The 21508-nt window shown below is 35.4% G+C and overlaps 3 protein-coding genes across 4 annotated transcripts in view; 1 reads left to right on the top strand and 2 right to left on the bottom strand.

Annotated features, from left to right (window-relative positions):
- LOC134276000 (uncharacterized) overlaps window positions 1-21508 on the top strand; it is a 226467-nt gene that overhangs the window by 2440 nt on the left and 202519 nt on the right. Inside the window, exon 3 of one of the 2 annotated variants that reach the window (XR_009993962.1) lies at window positions 71-1372. Coding sequence is in view for 1 of the 2 variants with exons in the window: in XM_062758274.1 (XP_062614258.1) it covers window positions 71-1192 (1122 nt within the window). In the remaining variant the exon portion in view is untranslated. Of the gene's footprint in view, window positions 1-70; window positions 1858-21508 lie in introns of those variants that run through there. The other variant, XM_062758274.1, reaches the window with a different exon arrangement.
- On the bottom strand, window positions 2957-4817 carry LOC134275984 (uncharacterized). The gene is made up of 4 exons (XM_062758259.1): window positions 4654-4817; window positions 3669-4441; window positions 3288-3527; window positions 2957-2988 (listed from the first exon to the last, which is right to left on the bottom strand). The coding sequence occupies exons 1-4, from the start codon at window positions 4803-4805 to the stop codon at window positions 2957-2959; spliced, it is 1197 nt and encodes a 398-aa protein (XP_062614243.1). The 5' UTR covers window positions 4806-4817.
- LOC134275985 (zinc finger CCHC domain-containing protein 18-like) lies at window positions 16892-18202 on the bottom strand. The gene has a single exon (XM_062758260.1). The coding sequence runs from the start codon at window positions 18200-18202 to the stop codon at window positions 16892-16894; it is 1311 nt and encodes a 436-aa protein (XP_062614244.1).

The following is a 21508-nucleotide window of genomic DNA, read 5'->3' on the forward strand; positions in this document are numbered from 1 at the left end:
TAAGTACTGATGTGTTCTAAAGATGTTTGACTTTGAAGGAGTAAGACTCAAAATGTATTTTATTTTGCAGGTAAACATTGTTTCTGATGGACGGAAAGGACTAGATATCCAAGATCCAAATTCCATGTTAAAGAATTCATGTGATGAAGAAACCCAGACAACATCTTGTTGTTTAACCTTGAATGAATCTTTGGCATTAAAATTAGAAAATTTTGATTTAAAAAGCAAGATTTTTGAACTTGGAAAAAAAAGTACACAGTCAAAAGCATTTTCCATTGCTGATGTGAAAGATGATGACAAGAAAATGATATTTTATACTGGTTTAACTTATGGGCAATTTATGTGTTTGTGGAAATTTCTTGGACCAGCCACAAGAAATCTTTCTAGAATAAATAATATGAGGAAATTTGAGCTTACTCCATCTAAGTCAAGAGGACCAAAGAGAAAATTGTCACCAGAAGATGAACTTTTCCTCACACTGGTTAGACTTCGTCTCGGATTATTGCATACTGACTTAGCCTATCGTTTTGGTGTTTCAGTTAGTACTGTCAATGAAATAACTTCAACATGGATACAGTTCTTATATTTACAGTTTAATAGACTACGAAATGCTATGTTTCCATCTAGAAAAATAATTGGCAAGCATTTACCAAAGTCCTTCAGAAAATATAAAAAAGTACGTGTAATATTAGATGCCACTGAGTTTTTTACACAGGTACCTAGAAATTACGAGCAGCAGGGTAATCTTTACTCTTCATATAAGAATCATTGTACTTGCAAAGTTCTGATAGGAATAACACCCTCAGGAGCAATATCATTTGTATCTGATGTGTATGAAGGGTCAATTTCTGATAAGGAAATTTTCAAAAAGAGCAAAATTATGGATAAAATAAATCCTGGTGATCTGGTAATGGTAGATCGGGGATTTAATGTTCGAGACATTTTGTTGCAGAAAGGTGCCGATATTGTAATCCCACCATTTTTGGGAAATAGAACTAATTTGTCACCACAAGAAGAAGCCCAAACACGTGTTATTGCAAAATTACGAATTCATGTTGAGAGGGTAATTGAACGCATAAAAAAATATAAAATTTGCAAGAAAATTGTACCTTTGAACACACTGTCAACTTTCTCCCAAACAGTCTTCATTGTTGCATGTTTGGTAAACTTTCAGAAACCAATAGTGAAATAAAGGTGATGAAAACTGTTGTATTTTCAGTGTACATTTTGAAACTGAGTAAATTTTAGCATCAGAAATTAATGAATTTGAATTTTAAACCATTTTTAGCTCACCTGAGCCGAAGGCTCAAGTGAGCTTTTCTGATCACATTTTGTCCGTCGTCCGTCTGTCCGTCCGTCCGTCCGTCTGTCTGTCCGTCTGTCTGTCTGTCTGTAAACTTTTCACATTTTCGACTTCTTCTCAAGAACCACTGGGCCAATTTCAACCAAACTTGCCACAGAGCATCCTTGGGTGAAGGGGATTCAAGTTTGTTCAAATGAAGGGCCACGCCCTTATTCAAGGGGAGATAATTGGGAATTAATGAAAATTTGGTGGCATGTTTTAAAAATCTTCTTCTCAAGAACCACTGTGCCAGGAAAGATGAAACTTATGGGGTAACATCCTCAGGTAGTGTAGATTGAAGTTTGTTCAAATCATGACCCCCGGGGGTAGGGCGGGGCCAAAATGGCCGACCAAAGTTTTACATAGAAATATATTGGAAAATTCTTTAAAAATCTTCTTCTCAAGAACCACTGTGCCAGGAAAGATGAAACTTATGGGGTAACATCCTCAGGTAGTGTAGATTGAAGTTTGTTCAAATCATGACCCCCAGGGGTAGGGCCGGGCCAAAATGGCCGACCAAAGTTTTATATAGAAATATATAGGAAAATTCTTTAAAAGTCTTCTTCTCAAGAATGACAGAGCCATAATTCATCAAATTTATATGGAAGCATCCTCAGGTAGTGTAGATTGAAGTTTGTTCATATCATGACCCCAGGGGGTAGGGCGGGGCCAAAATGGCCGACCAAAGTTTTACATAGAAATATATAGGAAAATTCTTTAAAAATCTTCTTCTCAAGAATGACAGAGCCATAATTCATCAAATTTATATGGAAGCATCCTCAGGTAGTGTAGATTGAAGTTTGTTCAAATCATGACCCCCGGGGGTAGGGCGGGGCCAAAATGGCCGACCAAAGTTTTACATAAAAATATATAGGAAAATTCTTTAAAAATCTTCTTCTCAAGAATGACAGAGCCATTATTCATCATATTTATATGGAAGCATGTTCAGGTAGTGTAGATTCAATTTTGTTCAAATCATGACCCCCGGGGGTAGGGCGGGGCCAAAATGGCCAACCAAAGTTTTACATAGAAATTAATGGGAAAATTCTTTAAAAATCTTCTTCTCAAGAATGACAAAGCCATTATTCATCATATTTATGTGGAAGCATCTTCAGGTAGTGTAGATTCAAATTTGTTCAAATCATGACCCCAGGGGATAGGGCGGGGCCAAAATGGCCGACCAAAGTTTTACATAGAAATATATGGGAAAATTCTTTGAAGAATAGCAAATCCATGATTGATCATGGGATTACTTTTGGATTTTAACTTTTCAATAATAAACCAATTTCTACTTTTTCTAAGCTACAGTACTCAGGTGAGCGATGTGGCCCATGGGCCTCTTGTTTTGAATTTTCATGATTTACTTGATCTAGTTGGTTTAATCTTTAACTGATCAGAATACCTGTATGCACATATTTACTTATCTGTGAATTTGCAAAATAAAAACAGTACACAAGAATGAACGAAAACTATGTTTTATTATGTACAGATGTAAACTAATACTTAAGCTGTATAATTTCAAGTTCACGAGGTAGTCGCATGAGGAAATATTCTGGAACAATATATTCTCTATGAAAAGCCTCAAGTTGCGGACACATGTAAGACCACAAGTCATTACTGACAGTTATTCTCTCCACTGACATACCCTTTGGAGACCAGACAACAAAGTCACAAACATCTAATTCACATAAAGCTAACTGCATTTGAATTTGATAATAATATTTATGATTTCTTTTGAGTCTCAAATTTCCTTGATTATCTTTAACACAACAAAAATCTTTACATTGCTTTATTGACAAATTGTCTATGAAATTCAAGGGATTGCAATTTCTAAGTACATATGGGCATTTGATCTCAATTAGACCCTTTGTTTCATTTGATTTATCAATGAATATTCCATCAGGACTACATCCGAGAGTAGGGTGTTTAGGGTTCAACCACAAACCTGTTTCCTGCACATTGTAGTTTGGATGTTGTTGTTTGTAATGTGCAAGAGCATCAGATTCATGTTCACGCCCATACAGTAGGGCTGCTGTTACAGGGGAATCTGACCACAGAAGCCTATTGACTAGACTCGTAATACCTGTTCTAACACATTTGATATCTTTTGCATTCGATGCTGTTACCCTGCACCATCTATTTACCTGCCAGTCTTGCGATAATGACTGACCTACTGTGTTATCAACTACAAAGGGGGAACATTTATCAGAACACTTTTCATTTAAATTATAAATGAATTGTTTACATTGAATCTTTAAAATATCTACACCATAATCATCCATACTGAAATTTTCATAATGAAAATCTAATAAATTTGTCCATCCACATTCTTGTCCATCCATGACTAAATTTGATAAGAATTCATTTTTCTGTTCATTTGATAATTCATTCTCCCTCAGTTTTTCAGGTCTTGGATCAGAGTTCAAGATATCTTTGACTGAAGTTTTTTGACGTTTAAGATTTTTCTTCATGGACTTGTATTCCTTGTTAAAAATTGTCTCTGGATTCTTATTTTTTCTTCTACCTTTGTTCCACTGTAGTAGTTTGTCTGTGCAGGTAGGCAGGTCAGTCCCAAATTCAATAGTGTAGTCCTCTAATGCAAACAACACAGCAGCAACATGAGAACATCTGCCCATGCCAGAAGCAGAGCAAGTGCACGTACCCTCTAACACTGATCCAGATGATTCGGATAATGTTACTGTACAATTGTAGGAATGTTTTGAGTAGGAAGCTAACACTGATGCTTTAACAAAATAGTGTCCTTTACAACTGACATCATGCATGTTTTTCACATGACCACTTCTGAAAAGATTCATACCCTTAGTAAATGGTTTGCTAGTATGCACATCATCTTGACAGTCATCATCAGAACTGTTTGAGTCAAACTCGATTGATGCTACTGATTCCACAAGATAATAGTAGATATGCCCATGATTAAAATGTTTTGGTATAGACACAGATGGAAACTTCTTCCAACCTTGAATTGGAACATAGGGAACTTGTGATGCAACAGGTGTTGGATTCTTTTTAAGATTCAGCCATTTACCATCGTCAACTTTCAGATCAATTTTAACATTGTTGTTTACAGCATTCTGGCATCTGCATAATAATACGTAAATTATTTAATGGCAAAAAGGTCAAAGTATGTGTTATTGTAGATTGTTTTTGTAGATTTCCATCATTTAATAATTTAATTGCCACAAAACATTACCGAAAAAAATTATTTATATATTTATTTTTTACATAAATGTTTCAATCGCGGTGTCGTGATTTTCGATGTTTACAAATACACATTATCAAAAATTGGGTACCTTTCTATTAAATCTGGCCGTTTTCCAGAAGTAGGAAGCCCACGACATTTCAACCATCTTTTTAATTGAATATTTGTGTGTTCCTCGACCGATGTATGAACAAACTTGGCCCCAGGAATATCCTCTTCTAATAACGAATTGGCCGCCATCATAACTATTTTTGTCCGAACCGACTGCAGCGCCTCTAGCGGGAAACTAATTTTAATTTATGCGCGTAAATTATGACGTAAATTTCTATCGGTGCTATTGTGAATTTCAAGGCCATAGGATCATGGGTATCATAGAGGACCGGGGGAGACTTAATTAATAGAATTCTTTGAAATCTGCTCCATTATATGAATCAAATATTTATGATGAGCAACGGTACCTTTTCCAAAATTGTGAAAAGTGTGGTTCTAGAGTCAGGGGTTTTTATGGGATGGGTGCCTTACTGATTATTGGTGAATATTACTGATTAGTTGAAATGCATTTTTGTGTTCCCCTACTCTGTCTATGGGTATTAAGTAAGTAAACTAAATATGCTACATTTGTAAGTGTGTAGTTATGATGAACAATGGTGGGTCTTTCAAAATTGTGAATGTCATGGCCTCTGTTTAAAACATGAACTAAATCCGATTGTTAATGTTGGAATGTTGTTGCATGATGCTCAGGTGACCCATAAGGCCCATGCATCTGACATTACTTTTTTTTTTGAATAAAAAAATATGCCCCTATCTAATAACATTTATATTTCATTAAAAGAAAAATAAGTAACGTCAGGTGCCTGTGCCATGGACCTCTTGTTTGAAAAGAAATGTCGGAATTGCTGTGAAAAACCACTCGGAGTTCCTGGGGTGACTCGTACCTCGCACATAACCTCGGACGTCAACGGTGATCTACCATCTTGCTGATTCAGTCATGTGATCTTATTTGAATTTCATTCAAATGTTATTGTAACTTTGTTGCACGCCCAACACTGCGTTCTTGCTTTCAAAGAATACTGACTTATTGTTGTTTTTAACATGAGGAATTACACAAATAAAGAAACATTTTCGAAGAACGTTATGCAGAGCGAAATATATAATGAGTAATAAGGCAGTTTCCGGCGGAGAAATGTAAGGATCTGATGCGTATTCCTCCACTAATCACATCCGAAGTTTGAATGGAGCGTAGCGGAATCAGCCGAGGATTGCCGATTGGTGAAAAACTCCGGAAATGAAATGCAGCGGAACAATTTAAGAATGAAGTAAACTGCTTTGTCTACAAGCTTACCGTATCTACACTTAGACACAGAGGAATTCGTTTAAACCCAAACATTCAATATGATTTATGTTTTCTTAGATTAATTGATTATATGTTGTTTAACGTCTCTCTCTCGAATCTTTTACGCGTATGGAGACGCCACCACATCCCGGTTAAGAACTGCAAATTTTGCCCTAAATTCGGTACTCAGGGCCATTGAGTAGGTAGGGATCTTCCTCGTGCTAGCGTCTACTCCGACACGGGATCTCGATTTATGCTGTCTTTTCAGAAGGACCGGTGTTCTCAGCAAGACTGTGACATTTTTCGTCACGAGTCTCTATATATTGACGTCACTTCTAAATTGTGACGTCAGAATGAGATGGCGAAAATCTATACTTCTCATATGCTATTTATAAAACATGTGTAGGACTTGAGGTGTGTCAAATTTTATTCTGATCTGAATCGTAGGTTTTGTAAATATAGAGATAGTTCGCGAACTTTTTGATCACCCCTCATACAGTATTTTTGCATTTTAGTCTGTCTATTCTACTTGTATGCCAAAACCCCTCATATTTATGCATCTTAGTCTGTCTTCTCTACTTGTATGCCAAGATATAATGAAACTGGACCAAGATTTTATGAGTAGCGTTTTGAAAAATTGTTTAGACAGACGCACGCCTTGCTATCGTATTTAACCCTCTGGCTGCGGGAAGGACATTTATGTCCTTTTACCGTTCACTGCGGGAAGGACATAAATGTCCCCGGCGACGTCATTAATTTTATTCAGAAATATGTAAAGTAATTTCAGTAAATATTTGAAAATTTTGTTTGTCTTGCACCTAAAATAGATAAATAAGAAAACTAAGATTTTTTTTTAATAAAGGTTAGTTCTTTATCTTATTTTTTAATTACAAATTACACTGCATTTAAATGTAATTTCATTTTTGAAAGTTTAAAGAGAAATATAATTCATGTATGTTTTTAACATTTTCGTCCGCATGTAAAAGAAGTTTTACTATCTGTAACCAACATTTTTTTTTTAATTTTGATTTATTCCACTTGTCCACGTCGAGGAAATAATGGTCGATTTTGAAATTATTACATAATGTGGCATTTTAAATTGACTGCGGGAAGGACATATATGTCCTTTTACCGCTGGCTGCGGGAGGGACATATATGTCCCCGGCGACGTCATAAAGTTTGAAAAGTCTTTTCACTTTCTTAATTGAAATTTATGCATTATTTTAATATAATTAAATTTGAAGTTTTTGCTGAAAAAAAGCTTAAAAATTTCGAAACAACTACCGATTAATGAAAGTTGAAAGTTAAAAAAAATATATATTATACTAATTCATGCATTTTTTATGCATTGATATGCAAGTTTAAAATGCGCAAACAGAATTTACTATAAAAATAAGTAATTAAAATCACTGAGAAAGCCATTAAATTTTACTGTCCATGTAATCACTACGTATACCTCAAAAGTAGTTTTACTAGGTACGCGTATTGGGTATATTTACTAGTAAGATAACATAAGTGAATTGTGAATTCATAAGCAACTTTCACTAGGCCGGTATCTAAGTATCAATACGACCCTAGCTCCACAACTCACTTTCTTAACTGAAAGCTAGCAATTTACGACAAAGGATTTAGTATGTTCACTAGTTAAATTCACTAGGTTTTTGTCTTAGTGAATACCTTTTCGCAATTTAATTCTAACATTAACACCGGTAATACATGTATCTGTAAACCTAAATTAAGGATCTTATAGTCTATTTTGTTGAGGAAAAATCATAATTGTATGTGATAAAAGATATTAAATTAAAATTTTCAAAAGAGTACTAAATGAAATTACTTAGAATTCCTTCTGTCCTTTTGGGGGTATTTGCACGTTACAGAGTATATAATTTAGAAATATTTCAAAAAAGTTTACAATATTCAATTTTTATTCATTTACACATTTTTTCCAAGATTTAAAAATTATTGTTTCTAAAAAATTATCTTGATTTTTAGTTTGAATAGGAAACTGACAGCAGAAATGATATTCATCTGCCTTCGGGTCAATTTTCTTGAAGTAGCTAGGACATGCGAATCTCAATCACCCTCTAGCAAACCATTTTCTCGATCGATTTTATCGTAGTATCCCAGTCAAATCTTCGAATAATTAATAGATTATCTGTACCTTAATTGAAAAGCTTTATCAACTTTCTTGGAAGAAGAAACCTACTTGAATTGAGTCTGGGGTCATGTTGCGAAAATAAAACCTGTTCAGATCTGCAAAGCGACTTTTGATGTGTTTTAATGAGAAATATTAAAACTTTTATATCAAGAAAAATAATTTTATTCAGAGTAGAAATGTTAGAAACAGGGGCGTAGTATCCGGGGGGGGGGGGGGGGCTGGGCCCCCCACTTTTTTTCCCAACCTAATTTACACTATAGGAAATGTTAATTGAAAGCTTGGTTGGCCCCCCCACTTTTAGAAATGTACCGAAAATGTAGTACAAGAATTGGTACTAAAAGTAGTTGACACTGAGAAAAAGTTAACCTAACCACCCCCCCCCCCCCCCCCCCCCCCCCCCCTACGAAATAGGATTTTCGACTTTGGGCAACTTAGTATTCCTTTTTTTTTTTTTTTTTTTTTTTTTTGCTTGTCAACTTTTTCAGGTAAGTAAAAAAAAAAATTTTCTCTGCCTGGCCCCCCCACTTTCAAAAACGATGCTACGCCACTGAGAAAGCAAAACACTCTCAAGTATCGTCATTCCGAACTAAGAGATGCGTACAGAGTTTAGCAAATCGAGCACACTCGTGTTATGTACACAGTTTTTGTAAACAAGGCTCGAGTTCTGTTATTGTTTATATTTATAATTCACCGGGTGCGTTCAATCGTCACAGTCTGCTTACCACTACTGCACGGACTGACAATATATTGTGTGTTTGTTTTGCTTTCGAACGTGTCTACTCTGAATTTTCTGGATTTTAGTATTAATATTTTTCATTTATACAAAACGAGATTGCCACTTCTCCTAAGGATAAAGAATAAAATTAAATTTGTGAGAGTGCAAGGATATCTCAATTAAACTCAATTAAAATTTGAAATTTCAATATCTTTTAAACGAAATAAGACTTTTAATTAATTTTTGTGTGAAATGCTATTAAAATATAAAATTCATGATATTATACAGGACAAATGCGAAAATATTAACTTCAAATCTGTGTCCAAGTACCTTTAATATGGACATTTATTTTTTCAACTTTTTCCAATTTTAGATAAACCCTGAACACACGATTTGAACATCGTGTAAACAGACATGCACGATCTTGTGATATATTTTGTAACATATCAATATACTTCAGGGAACTTTCATCTGCAACAATAACACGGTTTAATATAAGTTTTAAACTGGATCTTTATCCAATGCATATTTTTTTCTGTTATGAAAAAAAAGTGATAAAAAAATTTATCAGACTCCATGTTAGAAACAATACGATATTTTGCAGGAAGAATAAAGATGCACTTTTCAAATGAATTCTCTTTACAAGACACTACGAATAGCAGCTTTCTATACGCTTTTTAAATATATTCCATTCATTGTGATTATGGCGAAGATAACATATCTTTTCAATTCTTCAGATATTAAATTAAGTTTTGAATTATCCTAATCCCGTCAATTTCTCTGATAACATAGAACGGTACTTGTGTGTTTTCTACATCATCATGTATACTCAACTGAAAATTAATTTTTATTTTAAAAATCAAAAATGATAAGATGTAGAAAATGGAATCCTTTAGGTCATTGATTAGCCGTGTCGACTTGTCCCCAAAAAAATAATAAACCCAAGAAAAGTTAGGAAATCCTCATTAAAAACTGACTGTTGAATTTTGCTTCTAATAAACTGAAAACACGTGTCCTTTTTTCTAATTCATGTAAAAAAAGACAAATGGATTAATTGTTTCGGATGGTCTACACATTTTACAGCTAAAGATTTTTAATTAAAAAAAGTTTTCCCTATTTCACCAAAGATGTTTTGTTTGAAAACATCAGCCAATGTCTGTATGCAAACGTATATCAAACTTATAAGCACGGGGCTTTGTACCAGTATGAAGTAAGAATCAGGTTTTTTTTTTTTTTCTAATTTTGCCAAAATAAGGAACTTGTTGGTAAATCTTCTTCATAATTCTTGGATTAATTATCGGCAATAAAGTGTTGAATCATTTAAAGTCAACATTTTTAAATGTCTACTAGAATAAAAGAATTATTTAAACAACTTTTAAAAGAATTTATAGAATTTTTTTCGATACATTTTAATTTGAATTCATTGGTCAAAGTTGTTATGTTAAAAAAATCTTCTTTAAAAATAAAAACTTTTTTGGGGGGGGGGGGGGGGGGGGGGGTAATTTAATTTTGGTTTGTATTCAATTTTTGAAGAAAGCGATAAATCTGTGCGCCGAGAGAATTTCTATTATTTTTTGAGACCGCGCAACGTTAGAAATTGCAATGCATGCTGATGGAGAATACATGTAAAATCAAGAATATAAAATACTATTATTGGTCTATACTATTTTCATTTTTATTTTATTATACTTACAATTACTTTTAAAACGTTTAGAAATAATTATAATCATTGTACATCAAACTGTTTTTAATTTGAGTCTGATTTTGATGTATATTCATTTCTGGCAATCGTTTATCAGTTTTCTATGATTGGGATGACATACAACAATTAATTGAAAAAAATCTTCATATAAAAATTTGAATTTACGCAAATGTATAAATAAAAACTTCTTCATAATTTTGTTGATATATCGCATATGAATTAATTCCAATTGTACACATTCCTGTAAAAGACGCGCACTTAGCGTTAATCCGAAGTATTGAAAATCGCGCAAAATAATGTCAAAGAAATTGTGACGTCGTTTTAATCTCGCAGTGACGTTATAATTTCTGTACACTGACGTCGCAGCCAGAGGGTTAAATACCTCTTCTGGTCTATGACCGGTAGCTAAAAGTGGACAAGTGAAATATAAATAGCTTTGCTCTGACAATTCAAAACAAATGGCAAAGGCTAAAGTTTTACTTTATCAAAAGAAGGTAAAACTCCATGGATGGACGAAAATTTATGTATTTGCACAAATAGACAATACACAAGGAAAGAACGTGAAATATGGAGGCATTGGTCAATGGACCTCAACAGTTTAAAGTCATGTTCAAGGTTATAATTAAGGTTAAATATATACTTTTGTGGTATCTCTCCATTATATAAACATACAGAGAACAAATATCTTCAATTCTGTATGAAGTTTGTCAGAGGTCAGTACGTGACCTAATCACACGGCGCAAAAATATCTACAGGTATAAACATAGACATAAATCGAAGGGACTGCCGACTCTCTGTGGCGGGAAAATATCTTCTTCTGTTCGCAGCGCCCTCACCGGGATGCATAGAAAACTTCCGGTTTAGTACGTCTTATTATTGTTTACCATGTCTTCCGAGCAGGATATAGATAATTTTGAGGAGTTGTTTCAGGTAATTTGACCTTTGAATTTTTGAATTTTATATTACGATTCAGTTCGTAACTTTAGCCATCACTTGTACTGCATTTACAATGTGCGCACAGCAGAAATTCCTCTGCAGTAGTGTAAATGCGAACCTTCCACCCTTAAAATGATAATGCCCTACTGATCAGTGACGAGATAGTTTTGACTTTAAACGCTAGTTTATAAGTTAAAAGAGGTCTATAGAACCTAATTTTTCAAATGGGGTCTTATGAATAAACTGGTAAAAATAGAAAAAACATTTTGAACACACTGAATCAATGAACTGATCTGAGGAACTCGTAGTCGCACGTCAAGTAATGTACAGGTCCAGTTTCAAATGGCATGTGTAGCTTTATAAAGCTATTCAGAAAACTTACCCAAAAGCTGCAATGTTAGAACTATCTTTGAATTTGGTTGATGTTTTGATACCCCATAGTACATATATGAAGAGTCAAATATATATATGCAACTTTTGTTTATTTCTAATGTAGCCAGTGGTTAAACATCAGAACTAACAATCTGGTTCAGGTTCAATATTATATTTATTAATGTTGAAATAAGACGTCAAAAACCTGAAATATTACAATTACACACAACATATAGACGACACATAGACAGACATTTAGACAGATAATTAAAACATAATAGACTTTACTTTAGAATAGATTCTTACCGGGACACACACAGGAATTACAAATATTACTATCTGTTATTGACTATAGAGTAGAGTACACATCTAACCAATTCAACGGCTAGGCTCAGAGTGCCCGATGTTAGTGCGTGAAAGCGGGAATTTGGTGAATAGGATAAAGTCATGTGACTGTCCGTCTAGTGTCTAAAAATAACAACAACCTCATTCACACAAAGTTTTTCACACCACATTCTCACATATACGCAGCGCTAGTATAGTAATTAAAGGCATTAAATAATACATAACCCTGGTTACATACTCCCCCTCTTCGTTGAAATGGCTCCTGACATTTCCAAAGAAGTATGTACAATAATAGTAACCATGAAATATAAATAAAAACCAATTTACCTGATACAACTCACCACAATGAAATCAAGTAATTAAATTAAAACCTCATCAATGACCATCAAACTTCAAACATCAACAAGACACATAATATACAAATGTACCAATCAATGTAGGAATACCTGACCAATGAATTCCTCCATACTCCATATGACACACAAGTCATGAAACTATTTACACGTACCTCAATACACCTCATTAAAGTTTTACAACTTTTAAGAGCTAATCCCATAAACACTAGACACAAATTATCATATACAATGAGTTTAAGGATTAGGGGAATAATGAGCAATATCATAAAAAACCGTTTACATTATCCATTCCCCATACCGATCTGGGAATTTTTTCATTCTGGTCGACCGTCTCGGCAAAATCGGTAAAGGCGACTGTGATTGGTCTGAAATAAACTGACTATGTGGACCGCTCACAGAAGCTCTGGTACTACTGCTGTCTGACTCACTGGTGTAACCTGACTGTCTGGGAGAACTCACACTCTGAAAGGAAGGACTTGAATTCTGAAATGAAGAAATATTTTGATTAGTACCATCTGATACACTAGAAACTTTAGATCTTGATACACTGTGTTGATCTGATGATTCTTTGCTGAACTCATATCTATTTCTGGGTATCCTTGATTTCACTTCAATTGTTACTTCATCATCCGAACTCTCAGAATCGGACTCCGGAAGTTCATCAGAATTCTTAGGCTTCTTGTTCCTCCTTGTCACAGGTGTCCTATAAACAACAGGTTCATCAATGTCACATGCTGGTATCTGGTTAAATGGTAGCAGCATATTTCTGTGCAGTGTCTTTGTGGCTCGTCCTGATGTACTCTTCACTCTGAAAACAGGGATCTCGGGATTGGGAATTTCTGTGATAACATAAACTTCTGAATCCCATCTGTCTGCTAGTTTATTCTTTCCCTTTAATCCTACTTTCCGCACAAGGACTCTGTCTCCAATCTCCAGCTTACAGAACCTCACTCTCTGGTCATACTTATTCTTGTTCTTGTCAGATATTCTCCTAGCTTCTTTAGAGGCATGTCTATATGCTGACACCATCCTGTCCTTAAGTTTCTCAACATAACCATGGTGATCTCCTTTCTCGTGTTCCAAGTCCATACCAAAGAATACATCTATGGGAAGCTTAGGATGCCAACCGAACATCAGGTAGTGTGGAGTGTATCCCGTTGCATCATTTCTGGTCGCATTGTAGGCTTGAACAAGTGGAGCAACATGGGATTTCCAGTCTGACTTCTGCTTCTCGTTGAGTGTTGAGAGCATTTTGATGAGTGTTTGGTTGAATCGCTCAGCTGAGCCATTTCCCATCGGGTGGTACGGCGTAGTCCTTGTTTTCTTTATTCCTAGGAGTTTGCAGAGTTCTTGGATTACTTTTGACTCAAAGTTACGTCCTTGGTCACTGTGTAATTTCTCAGGAAAGCTGTAATGTAGAAAGAAGTTATCAAATAAAGCTTTAGCTGTAGTATGAGCAGTTTGATTTTTACATGGAATGGCTTGAGCGAATCTGGTAAAGTGATCCGTTATGACTAAAATACTCTCGAAGCCTCCTTTGGATTGTTCTAAACTCAGAAAATCTATGCAAACTAACTCCATGGGTCTTGTTGTCACAATCGGTATAAGTTCTGCTGCAGGTCTCACAGGTGTTTTACTACATATACATCTATTACAGGTCTCTATCTTCCTAGTGATGTCGTTCTCTATGCCTGGCCAATAAAATCTCTGTCTGGCTAACCAAAGGGTTTTATCTTTTCCTGGATGTCCGACATCATCATGTATTCCCTGTAATGCGACTGATCGAAAACTCTCTGGGACTACTAACTGATAAGATCTCTTACCATCCTGGAAAGCGGTTTTACAAAGAACTCCATCTACCACTTGCAGCTTCTTCAAAATTCTCATGTACCTCTGAACATCTGGAGATTCTTTCCGTATATTTCCTCCCCTGGGTCGGAAATCGCTTTTCAGGATCTGTAGAACTCTGTTGATGGCTTGATCTCTGGACTGTTCTTCTATCCAGTCATGACTGCTGAGTGTGTCGCTGGGGAAAATCTCCTCATCCGCGGCTTGAGGGGCATCTTCCTTGGAAACACTCTGGCAACATGGTATCTGTACTGAAGCAGCATTACAAAGAGCCTTAACCGTGTCCTTAAAAACCACTGGTTTCCTGGATAGACCATCAGCATCTGCATTTAAGTTTCCACTTCTGTATGAAATCTGGAAGTTATAATTAGTAAGACTGGCTACCCATCTCTGGCTTGTTGCATCAAGCTTGGCCTTGGTGAATATGTAAGTTAGCGGATTGTTGTCCGTGATTACCTCAAACTGATTCCCGTACAGGTAGTCATGTAGCTTATCACATACCGCCCACTTAAGCGCCAAGAACTCGAGCTTGTGTGCAGCGTAGTTCTTCTCACTGGGTCTCAGTCCTCTGCTTGCGTACGCAATCACCCTCTTTTGACCTCCTTGCACTTGATACAGGATTGCTCCCAGGCCTTTGGAACTGGCATCCGTATGTAGTATAAAAGGCTTGTTGTATTCTGCATACCCTAAGACAGGTGGTGTTGTCAATTTTTCCTTGATGTCCCGGAAAGCCTTTTCCTCTGTTTCTGTCCAAATCCATGGTACTGGTTTCTTCTTGGAGTTTGGTTTACTGAGTGCCTTCTGCTTCTTACTAGTCTTGGTCTCATGGCCTTTCAATAAGTTGTTCAGTGGAGCAATGATACTGGCAAAGTTCTTCACAAATCGCCGGTAGTAGCCGATGAACCCTAAAAACTGTCTCAGCTCCTTAACATTGGTAGGTGTTGGCCATTCCGCAACAGCAGCAACTTTTTCTGGGTCTGTGGAAATTCCTGACTCTGAAATAATATGACCTAGATATGTAACAGACTGTTTGAAAAATTCACATTTTGAAGGTTTAAGTTTTAAGCCATGTTCTTCTAATCTCTGAAACACTCTTTCTAAACGTTTACAATGTTCCTCGAAAGTTTTGGAAAAAATCAAAATATCGTCAAGAAAAATCAAACACTCTTTGAGATGAATTTCACCCATGCATTTCTCCATAAGTCTTTGAAACGTTGCTGGAGCATTTGTCAAGCCAAAACACATTCTATTACATTCGTAAAATCCAAAGTTACCTACTGAGAAAGCTGTTTTGTGTTTGTCCTGTTCCTCTATCTCCACCTGCCAGTATCCTGACCGCAAGTCTAATTTACTGAAGTACTTGGCACCACTCAGTGTATCAATGACATCGTCAAAGCGTGGTAGCATGTAACAATCTTTACGAGTCTTTGAATTCAAAACACGCATATCGATACAAAAGCGAAGAGAACCGTCTGTTTTTCTAACTAAGACAACATTAGAACTATAGTTATTGTGGGATTCTCTTATCACACCTGCCTCTAGCATTTCTTTGATATGCTGTCTCACTTCATCATACATACCAGGAGGTATTCTCCTGTAAGGTAACTTAAATGGAGTCTTATCTTCAAGTTTGATACTATGCTTGACCAAGTCTGTCTTCCCTAGATCCAATGGACCTCTGGAGAAAACATGACTATACCTTGTCAGTAATTGGTTCACAGTTTTAAACTGTGGTTCTGATAATGAAGTCCTATCTACTTTCACACCCAACTCTATAGGATTCACCTTATCTGACTGAGAGTTATTCCCCTTTAGGGTAGATACACTTTCAATAACTTTTGCTTCCTGTAGAGAACAAAGTATTGAATTGGGTCTCAGTGTAATAGGTTTAGCAGAAATATTGCACACCTTGACTTTGACAATATTCTGTGACAAAGTGACAACTCTCGGACACACTGCATAACTGTCATTACTATGAGAATTCTCAGTCACTAAAGTAGAAATATTTCTGTCTACACCTCTTGCTATTCCATTGACAACAAGCGACTGATATGGTTCTATAGTTATGTTTTTCTTACTAGTTGTCTTGACACAATATGACTTGCACTGTGTACTGTCAATAGCCAATTGCCACGCATCAGGTAACTGACAGGACATATGCGAGTAATAATCTCTACAGATTCTCAAAATATTTGTTCCAACAATAACAGGACAGTGTCTGTTGAACTCTGTATCTGGTACTATCACGATTGGAACAAATAGTTCAATATCGAGTAACTTGATTGTACACTCAATGTAACCTTTGTACTGCAGAACTGAACCATCCGCTACAGATATTTGCAGTCCAAGGGTAGACAACTCTTTCAACTCTGGTTTGTCTATAAGATTGTTGTACTCTTTATCAGACAATGTTGTAATCATAGACCCACTGTCTAATAAAGCATTCATAGTCACACCCTGTAACACAATTTCTACTTCATTTGACTCACCAATCATGTCACATTTAATTTGTTGGCCATTACCTTTGAGTACACTGGTCTCTCCTCGGCCACTAGTAGAGACCACTAAAAGTTTGGGTCCTGCTTCTCTGCCCCTGAACTATGATACTGTCCCTTGGGCTTACCATATCCTCTATACTGACCTCTTTGCAGGTTTCCTCGACTTCCTCTGTAGGAGTCACTACTGTGAGAATTTCCCTTAAAATACTCACCTCTTCCTCGGTTAGTACTCTGTCTTCCTCTGAAGCTACCTCTCCCTCTACTATAATCTTGTCTACAGTCAACTTTAGGTGCATCAAGTTTCATCAAAATCTGATTAAACTTATCCTCAATCTTACCCTCTAACTCTGTCTGTAAATTCTGAATTTTCTTGTTAATTCTTTCCTCAGCTTCACTTTCTACTGATATACCATGTTGATGTAACCTGGGATTTTTATCAACACCTTGACTCACCTTTTCTGAACTCTTTTTGTTGATCATAATTTCTTTCTCAACCCTTCTAATCTCAAGTAAAAGCTGATCATAGTTCTTAAGCGTATCGTACTTATGACGCGTTTGTGATTTTAACCGATCAGAACTCAACGAAGTCCAGAATTTATGACGGAGTAAATCATTCTTTGATGATTTATTCAAATAACCATTGTCAATTGCATTCTGTAACATGCTTTCTAATCTACACCCAAAAGATGTTGCACACTCACCCTGAAATTGATATGCATTAAAGAACTCTTGCATGATCATAGCATTATTTGACACTTCACCAAATAAAATATTTAGTTTGTCAAGTATTTCTTGTACACTAGCTTTTTCACCAAGAGGAATAAGCATGGTTTTGGCTGTACCCCTCAGAGATCTTCTGATACTCTGAATAATAACTGTCTCTTTTATTTCAGGATCATTCATAAGACACTGAACCTCATATCGCCACTCTCTATAAGTAACATCACCCTTTTGTGGGGGTTCATCACCAGAAAACTGGGGAATTCTAGGGATTTGAGAATGTGTTACCTCATAAAAATGGGATGTGTTCCCTTCTTGACTTAATTTAAAGGGATTGCTTTGAGGGGGTAAACCACTGAAACTCTTAAATTTAACCTCACCATAGGGGTCACCTTTACCAATGTCAGCTGGTACACTGGGAGGGGGTGGGAATTGATATGGTTCAGAAGTTTTAGCATTGGGGAACATTAATGGCTTTTGATCTTTACTTACAACAGGAGTACTTGTTTTTGGAACATCCGCCTCTGAAACACCTGCAAAGTCCAACTTACTTTCCTCATGCAATGAACCACCCTCTTCTTTAGCCTTATCAAGTAACTTCTTGAGTTTTTCAGACACCTTATCTGCCTTTTTAGACTCTTCAACCTTATCTGCCATTTTAGACTCTTCAACTTTCTACACAAGTCAAACAAACTTTCAATAACACTAAAGTTCAACTAATGGTCACTCAAATGTATCACTTACTAGTAATAAATTTGATAAAGTACAAGTAACCTGTAATCACCTGTTATATCAATTCATAAAAACGCAGCGCAGATATGCAATATGCAAATCTCATGAAAAATATCATTGGCAAGCATATACACACACTCAGACAAAGTAACACTCATGCACATCATCTGTCACTAAAGGTCAAAGTTGCCATGTCAGTGCAAAGGTTAGTAGCATGCAAGGGAAGTGCAAAGAAATGATGACCTAATTTCTAATACAAGATTTTTTTTAACTAATTCCCGGTATAATCAATTTCCAAAAGTACACAAATAAATTTCAATTCCAAAACAGAAATGATAAACTTTACAATTTTTCAGAAAAAAAAAAAATCAAAACAAAATAAACAAATAACCTTACAAGTAAATAAATAGCAGGCCTGAATTAAAAAAAAATATTGCTTTTATAAACACCAAGAAAAAAAAATAAAGTTCAAATGTTAAACAGGAATGAAAATAAAGAAATCGAAAAACAAAATTGATCGATCAGCTGTTTAAAGAATTTCCGGAAGCTTGTTCTAAATTTAGATCTAAAAATAAACTCGGGAATTCCCTATGCAAGAAGATGACAAAATGACAAAACAAATTCAATCTTTCACAGCACAAATACAGACACAAATACAACACAGGATAATCACATCATATAAGAACAGATAAGTAATCACTGAATTACACAGTACCTGAGGCCTCGTTGCTTAGTTCCGAGTTTCCTCGCGGATCAATGCGGTTCGTGCGGGTCACGTGGTTCGCCGCGCCTTTGGATCCGTGCGTATTCCCGCCATTCGTGAAACACTGAATTCGTCGTAAAGTTGACACACTTTTTCACTCTGTCGTTCCTTGGTAATAACGGAATATAAACGCACAGGCACAAACACACACAGAATCACCTCTTCATATGGGTTTCCATGGTATAGGTACTGGCGTGAAAATAGAAGTAACCGCTCCGGCTCGTCTCAGCCACGGTCCTCTTCTCAATAAGTCCGTCCCCCGGGGATTGAGATTCCAAGGAAATAAAGCTTTGGTGTGATGTCCCGGTTTATTAGAATTACGTGGGCGCCATTTGTAGCCAGTGGTAAAACATCAGAACTAACAATCTGGTTCAGGTTCAATATTATATTTATTAATGTTGAAATAAGACGTCAAAAACCTGAAATATTACAATTACACACAACATATAGACGACACATAGACAGACATTTAGACAGATAATTAAAACATAATAGACTTTACTTTAGAATAGATTCTTACCGGGACACACACAGGAATTACAAATATTACTATCTGTTATTGACTATAGAGTAGAGTACACATCTAACCAATTCAACGGCTAGGCTCAGAGTGCCCGATGTTAGTGCGTGAAAGCGGGAATTTGGTGAATAGGATAAAGTCATGTGACTGTCCGTCTAGTGTCTAAAAATAACAACAACCTCATTCACACAAAGTTTTTCACACCACATTCTCACATATACGCAGCGCTAGTATAGTAATTAAAGGCATTAAATAATACATAACCCTGGTTACACTAACAACAAAAAAAACATTTAAAAAAAATGCATATACATAGCTTAATAAAGCTTTTTTAAATTAGCTTAATAAAGCTATACAATTATAGCTATTTTAATGGAGAGATTGCACTGAAATGCACATATCATACTGACACACAGCCTAGTCTATTGACTTGTTTTAATATTTGTTTTTCTCTAAATGAATCATGAGTGTTTTCACTTTAGTTTTGAAGATCTAGACAAGATATATTATTTTGGATGAACTGATTAACAAAGAAGTTGGCTGGTCGCTGGTCGTTGTCCAACATCGATGCTGGTTCATCACTAATTATTGCACTGATATTGGCTAAGTATTTTTTTCCTCTTAAGCTTCTGAAAATATTCTTGTATAATAGAATACTTGCATTTGTAGTGCATGGACTATATAATTGAAATGCTTATAATTTTATTGGACTTGTTGAATTATTTTCTCTCCAAACAAAGCTTGAGTATTTCCACTTTAGCATGTTTAGTTTTGAAGATCAAGACAAGAAATAATAATTCATTCTCAAAATATTATTCAATTGTCAAACTGCTACTATTATAAGATTCAGTTTGCAATTGTGATATATTATTTTGGATGAATTAATTAACAAACAGAAAAGTTGGCTGGTCGCTGGTCGTTTTCCAACATTTCATCGATGCTGGCTCATCACTATTTATTGCACTGATATTGGCTAAGTATTTTTTTCTCTTCAGCTTCTGAAAATATTCTTGTGTAATACATGTAGAATACAGCCATTTGTAGTACATTTTTTTTTGTACAACAACATGGACTTTTAATTAAATTAATTAAAATAATTGAAATGCTAATACATGTTCATGTATTTAAAATCTTAGTAATGATATTCAAAATCTTACCATATATTTTTAAGGGGAGTCTTTTTATTTAAAAAAAACCTTTTATAAATCTCACAATATTGGAACATTTACAGGATATTGAGGAGATTATGGGAGAGGACAGGGATGACTCTGGGTCTATGCCAACTACCCTTAAAAGAAGTGTAAGATCGGGTAAAGTCGTTACTATAGAAATGATTACGCGAGTTTTAGATGCTATTAAAAGCGATGAAATTTTGCCAACCAGTATGCGGACCGCTGTTTCAAGCACACAAGGTACATTAATATTTTTTATTACTATACATACACACTACTATCATGATTATGTTATTAATATACATGTGCATGTACTACATATACATTTGTATTGTGCTACATGTAGTATGTATCCGGATAAAATTAAAAAATGTTACATTTATTTCTTATATATAGAACCATTCTCAGGTAAGCTTGAACTTTCATGAAGGTGTGTCATATTCTCAATGCTATGTAATTAGTGTCAAATGGTGAATAGATTCTCATTGGTTTAGGAATTAATAACACAAGGAACTTTAAACTGTTGTTGACAACAATGAGACGACTTAAGCTCCACCTCTTTGCCAAATGAGACAATGTTATTGGTTATTAAATACACCAATTGACAATTGCCAGAATTTCTATCCCATGTACATGTGTATTTCAACAAAGAAAGAAAGCTGTGTAAATTTCAGAAGCTAATTATGTAACGTTGAGTATACCACGCCTTACTGAAAGTCCTAGATAAACTGGATATTGTTACTATGTTTTGCAGTAGACGAACTAACATCAAAGCT

Source organism: Saccostrea cucullata, unplaced genomic scaffold (assembly GCF_032062105.1).
Source record: "Saccostrea cucullata isolate Sc308-1 unplaced genomic scaffold, CSIRO_AGI_Scuc_v1 ctg937, whole genome shotgun sequence".
In the NCBI taxonomy this organism is placed as follows: Eukaryota; Metazoa; Mollusca; class Bivalvia; order Ostreida; family Ostreidae; genus Saccostrea; species Saccostrea cuccullata.

What these genes read in the sequence shown, in the direction of transcription:
- LOC134275985 (XM_062758260.1), bottom strand. Translation starts at nt 18,202, where the DNA reads ATGGCAGATAAGGTTGAAGAGTCTAAAAAGGCAGATAAGGTGTCTGAA.
- LOC134275984 (XM_062758259.1), bottom strand. Translation starts at nt 4,805, where the DNA reads ATGATGGCGGCCAATTCGTTATTAGAAGAGGATATTCCTGGGGCCAAG. An exon ending in CGGCCAGATTTAATAGAAAG is followed by an intron (nt 4,442 to 4,653) that starts GTACCCAATTTT and finishes ATTATTATGCAG; the next exon opens with ATGCCAGAATGCTGTAAACA. An exon ending in CTACAATGTGCAGGAAACAG is followed by an intron (nt 2,989 to 3,287) that starts GTTTGTGGTTGA and finishes TGGTCTCCAAAG; the next exon opens with GGTATGTCAGTGGAGAGAAT.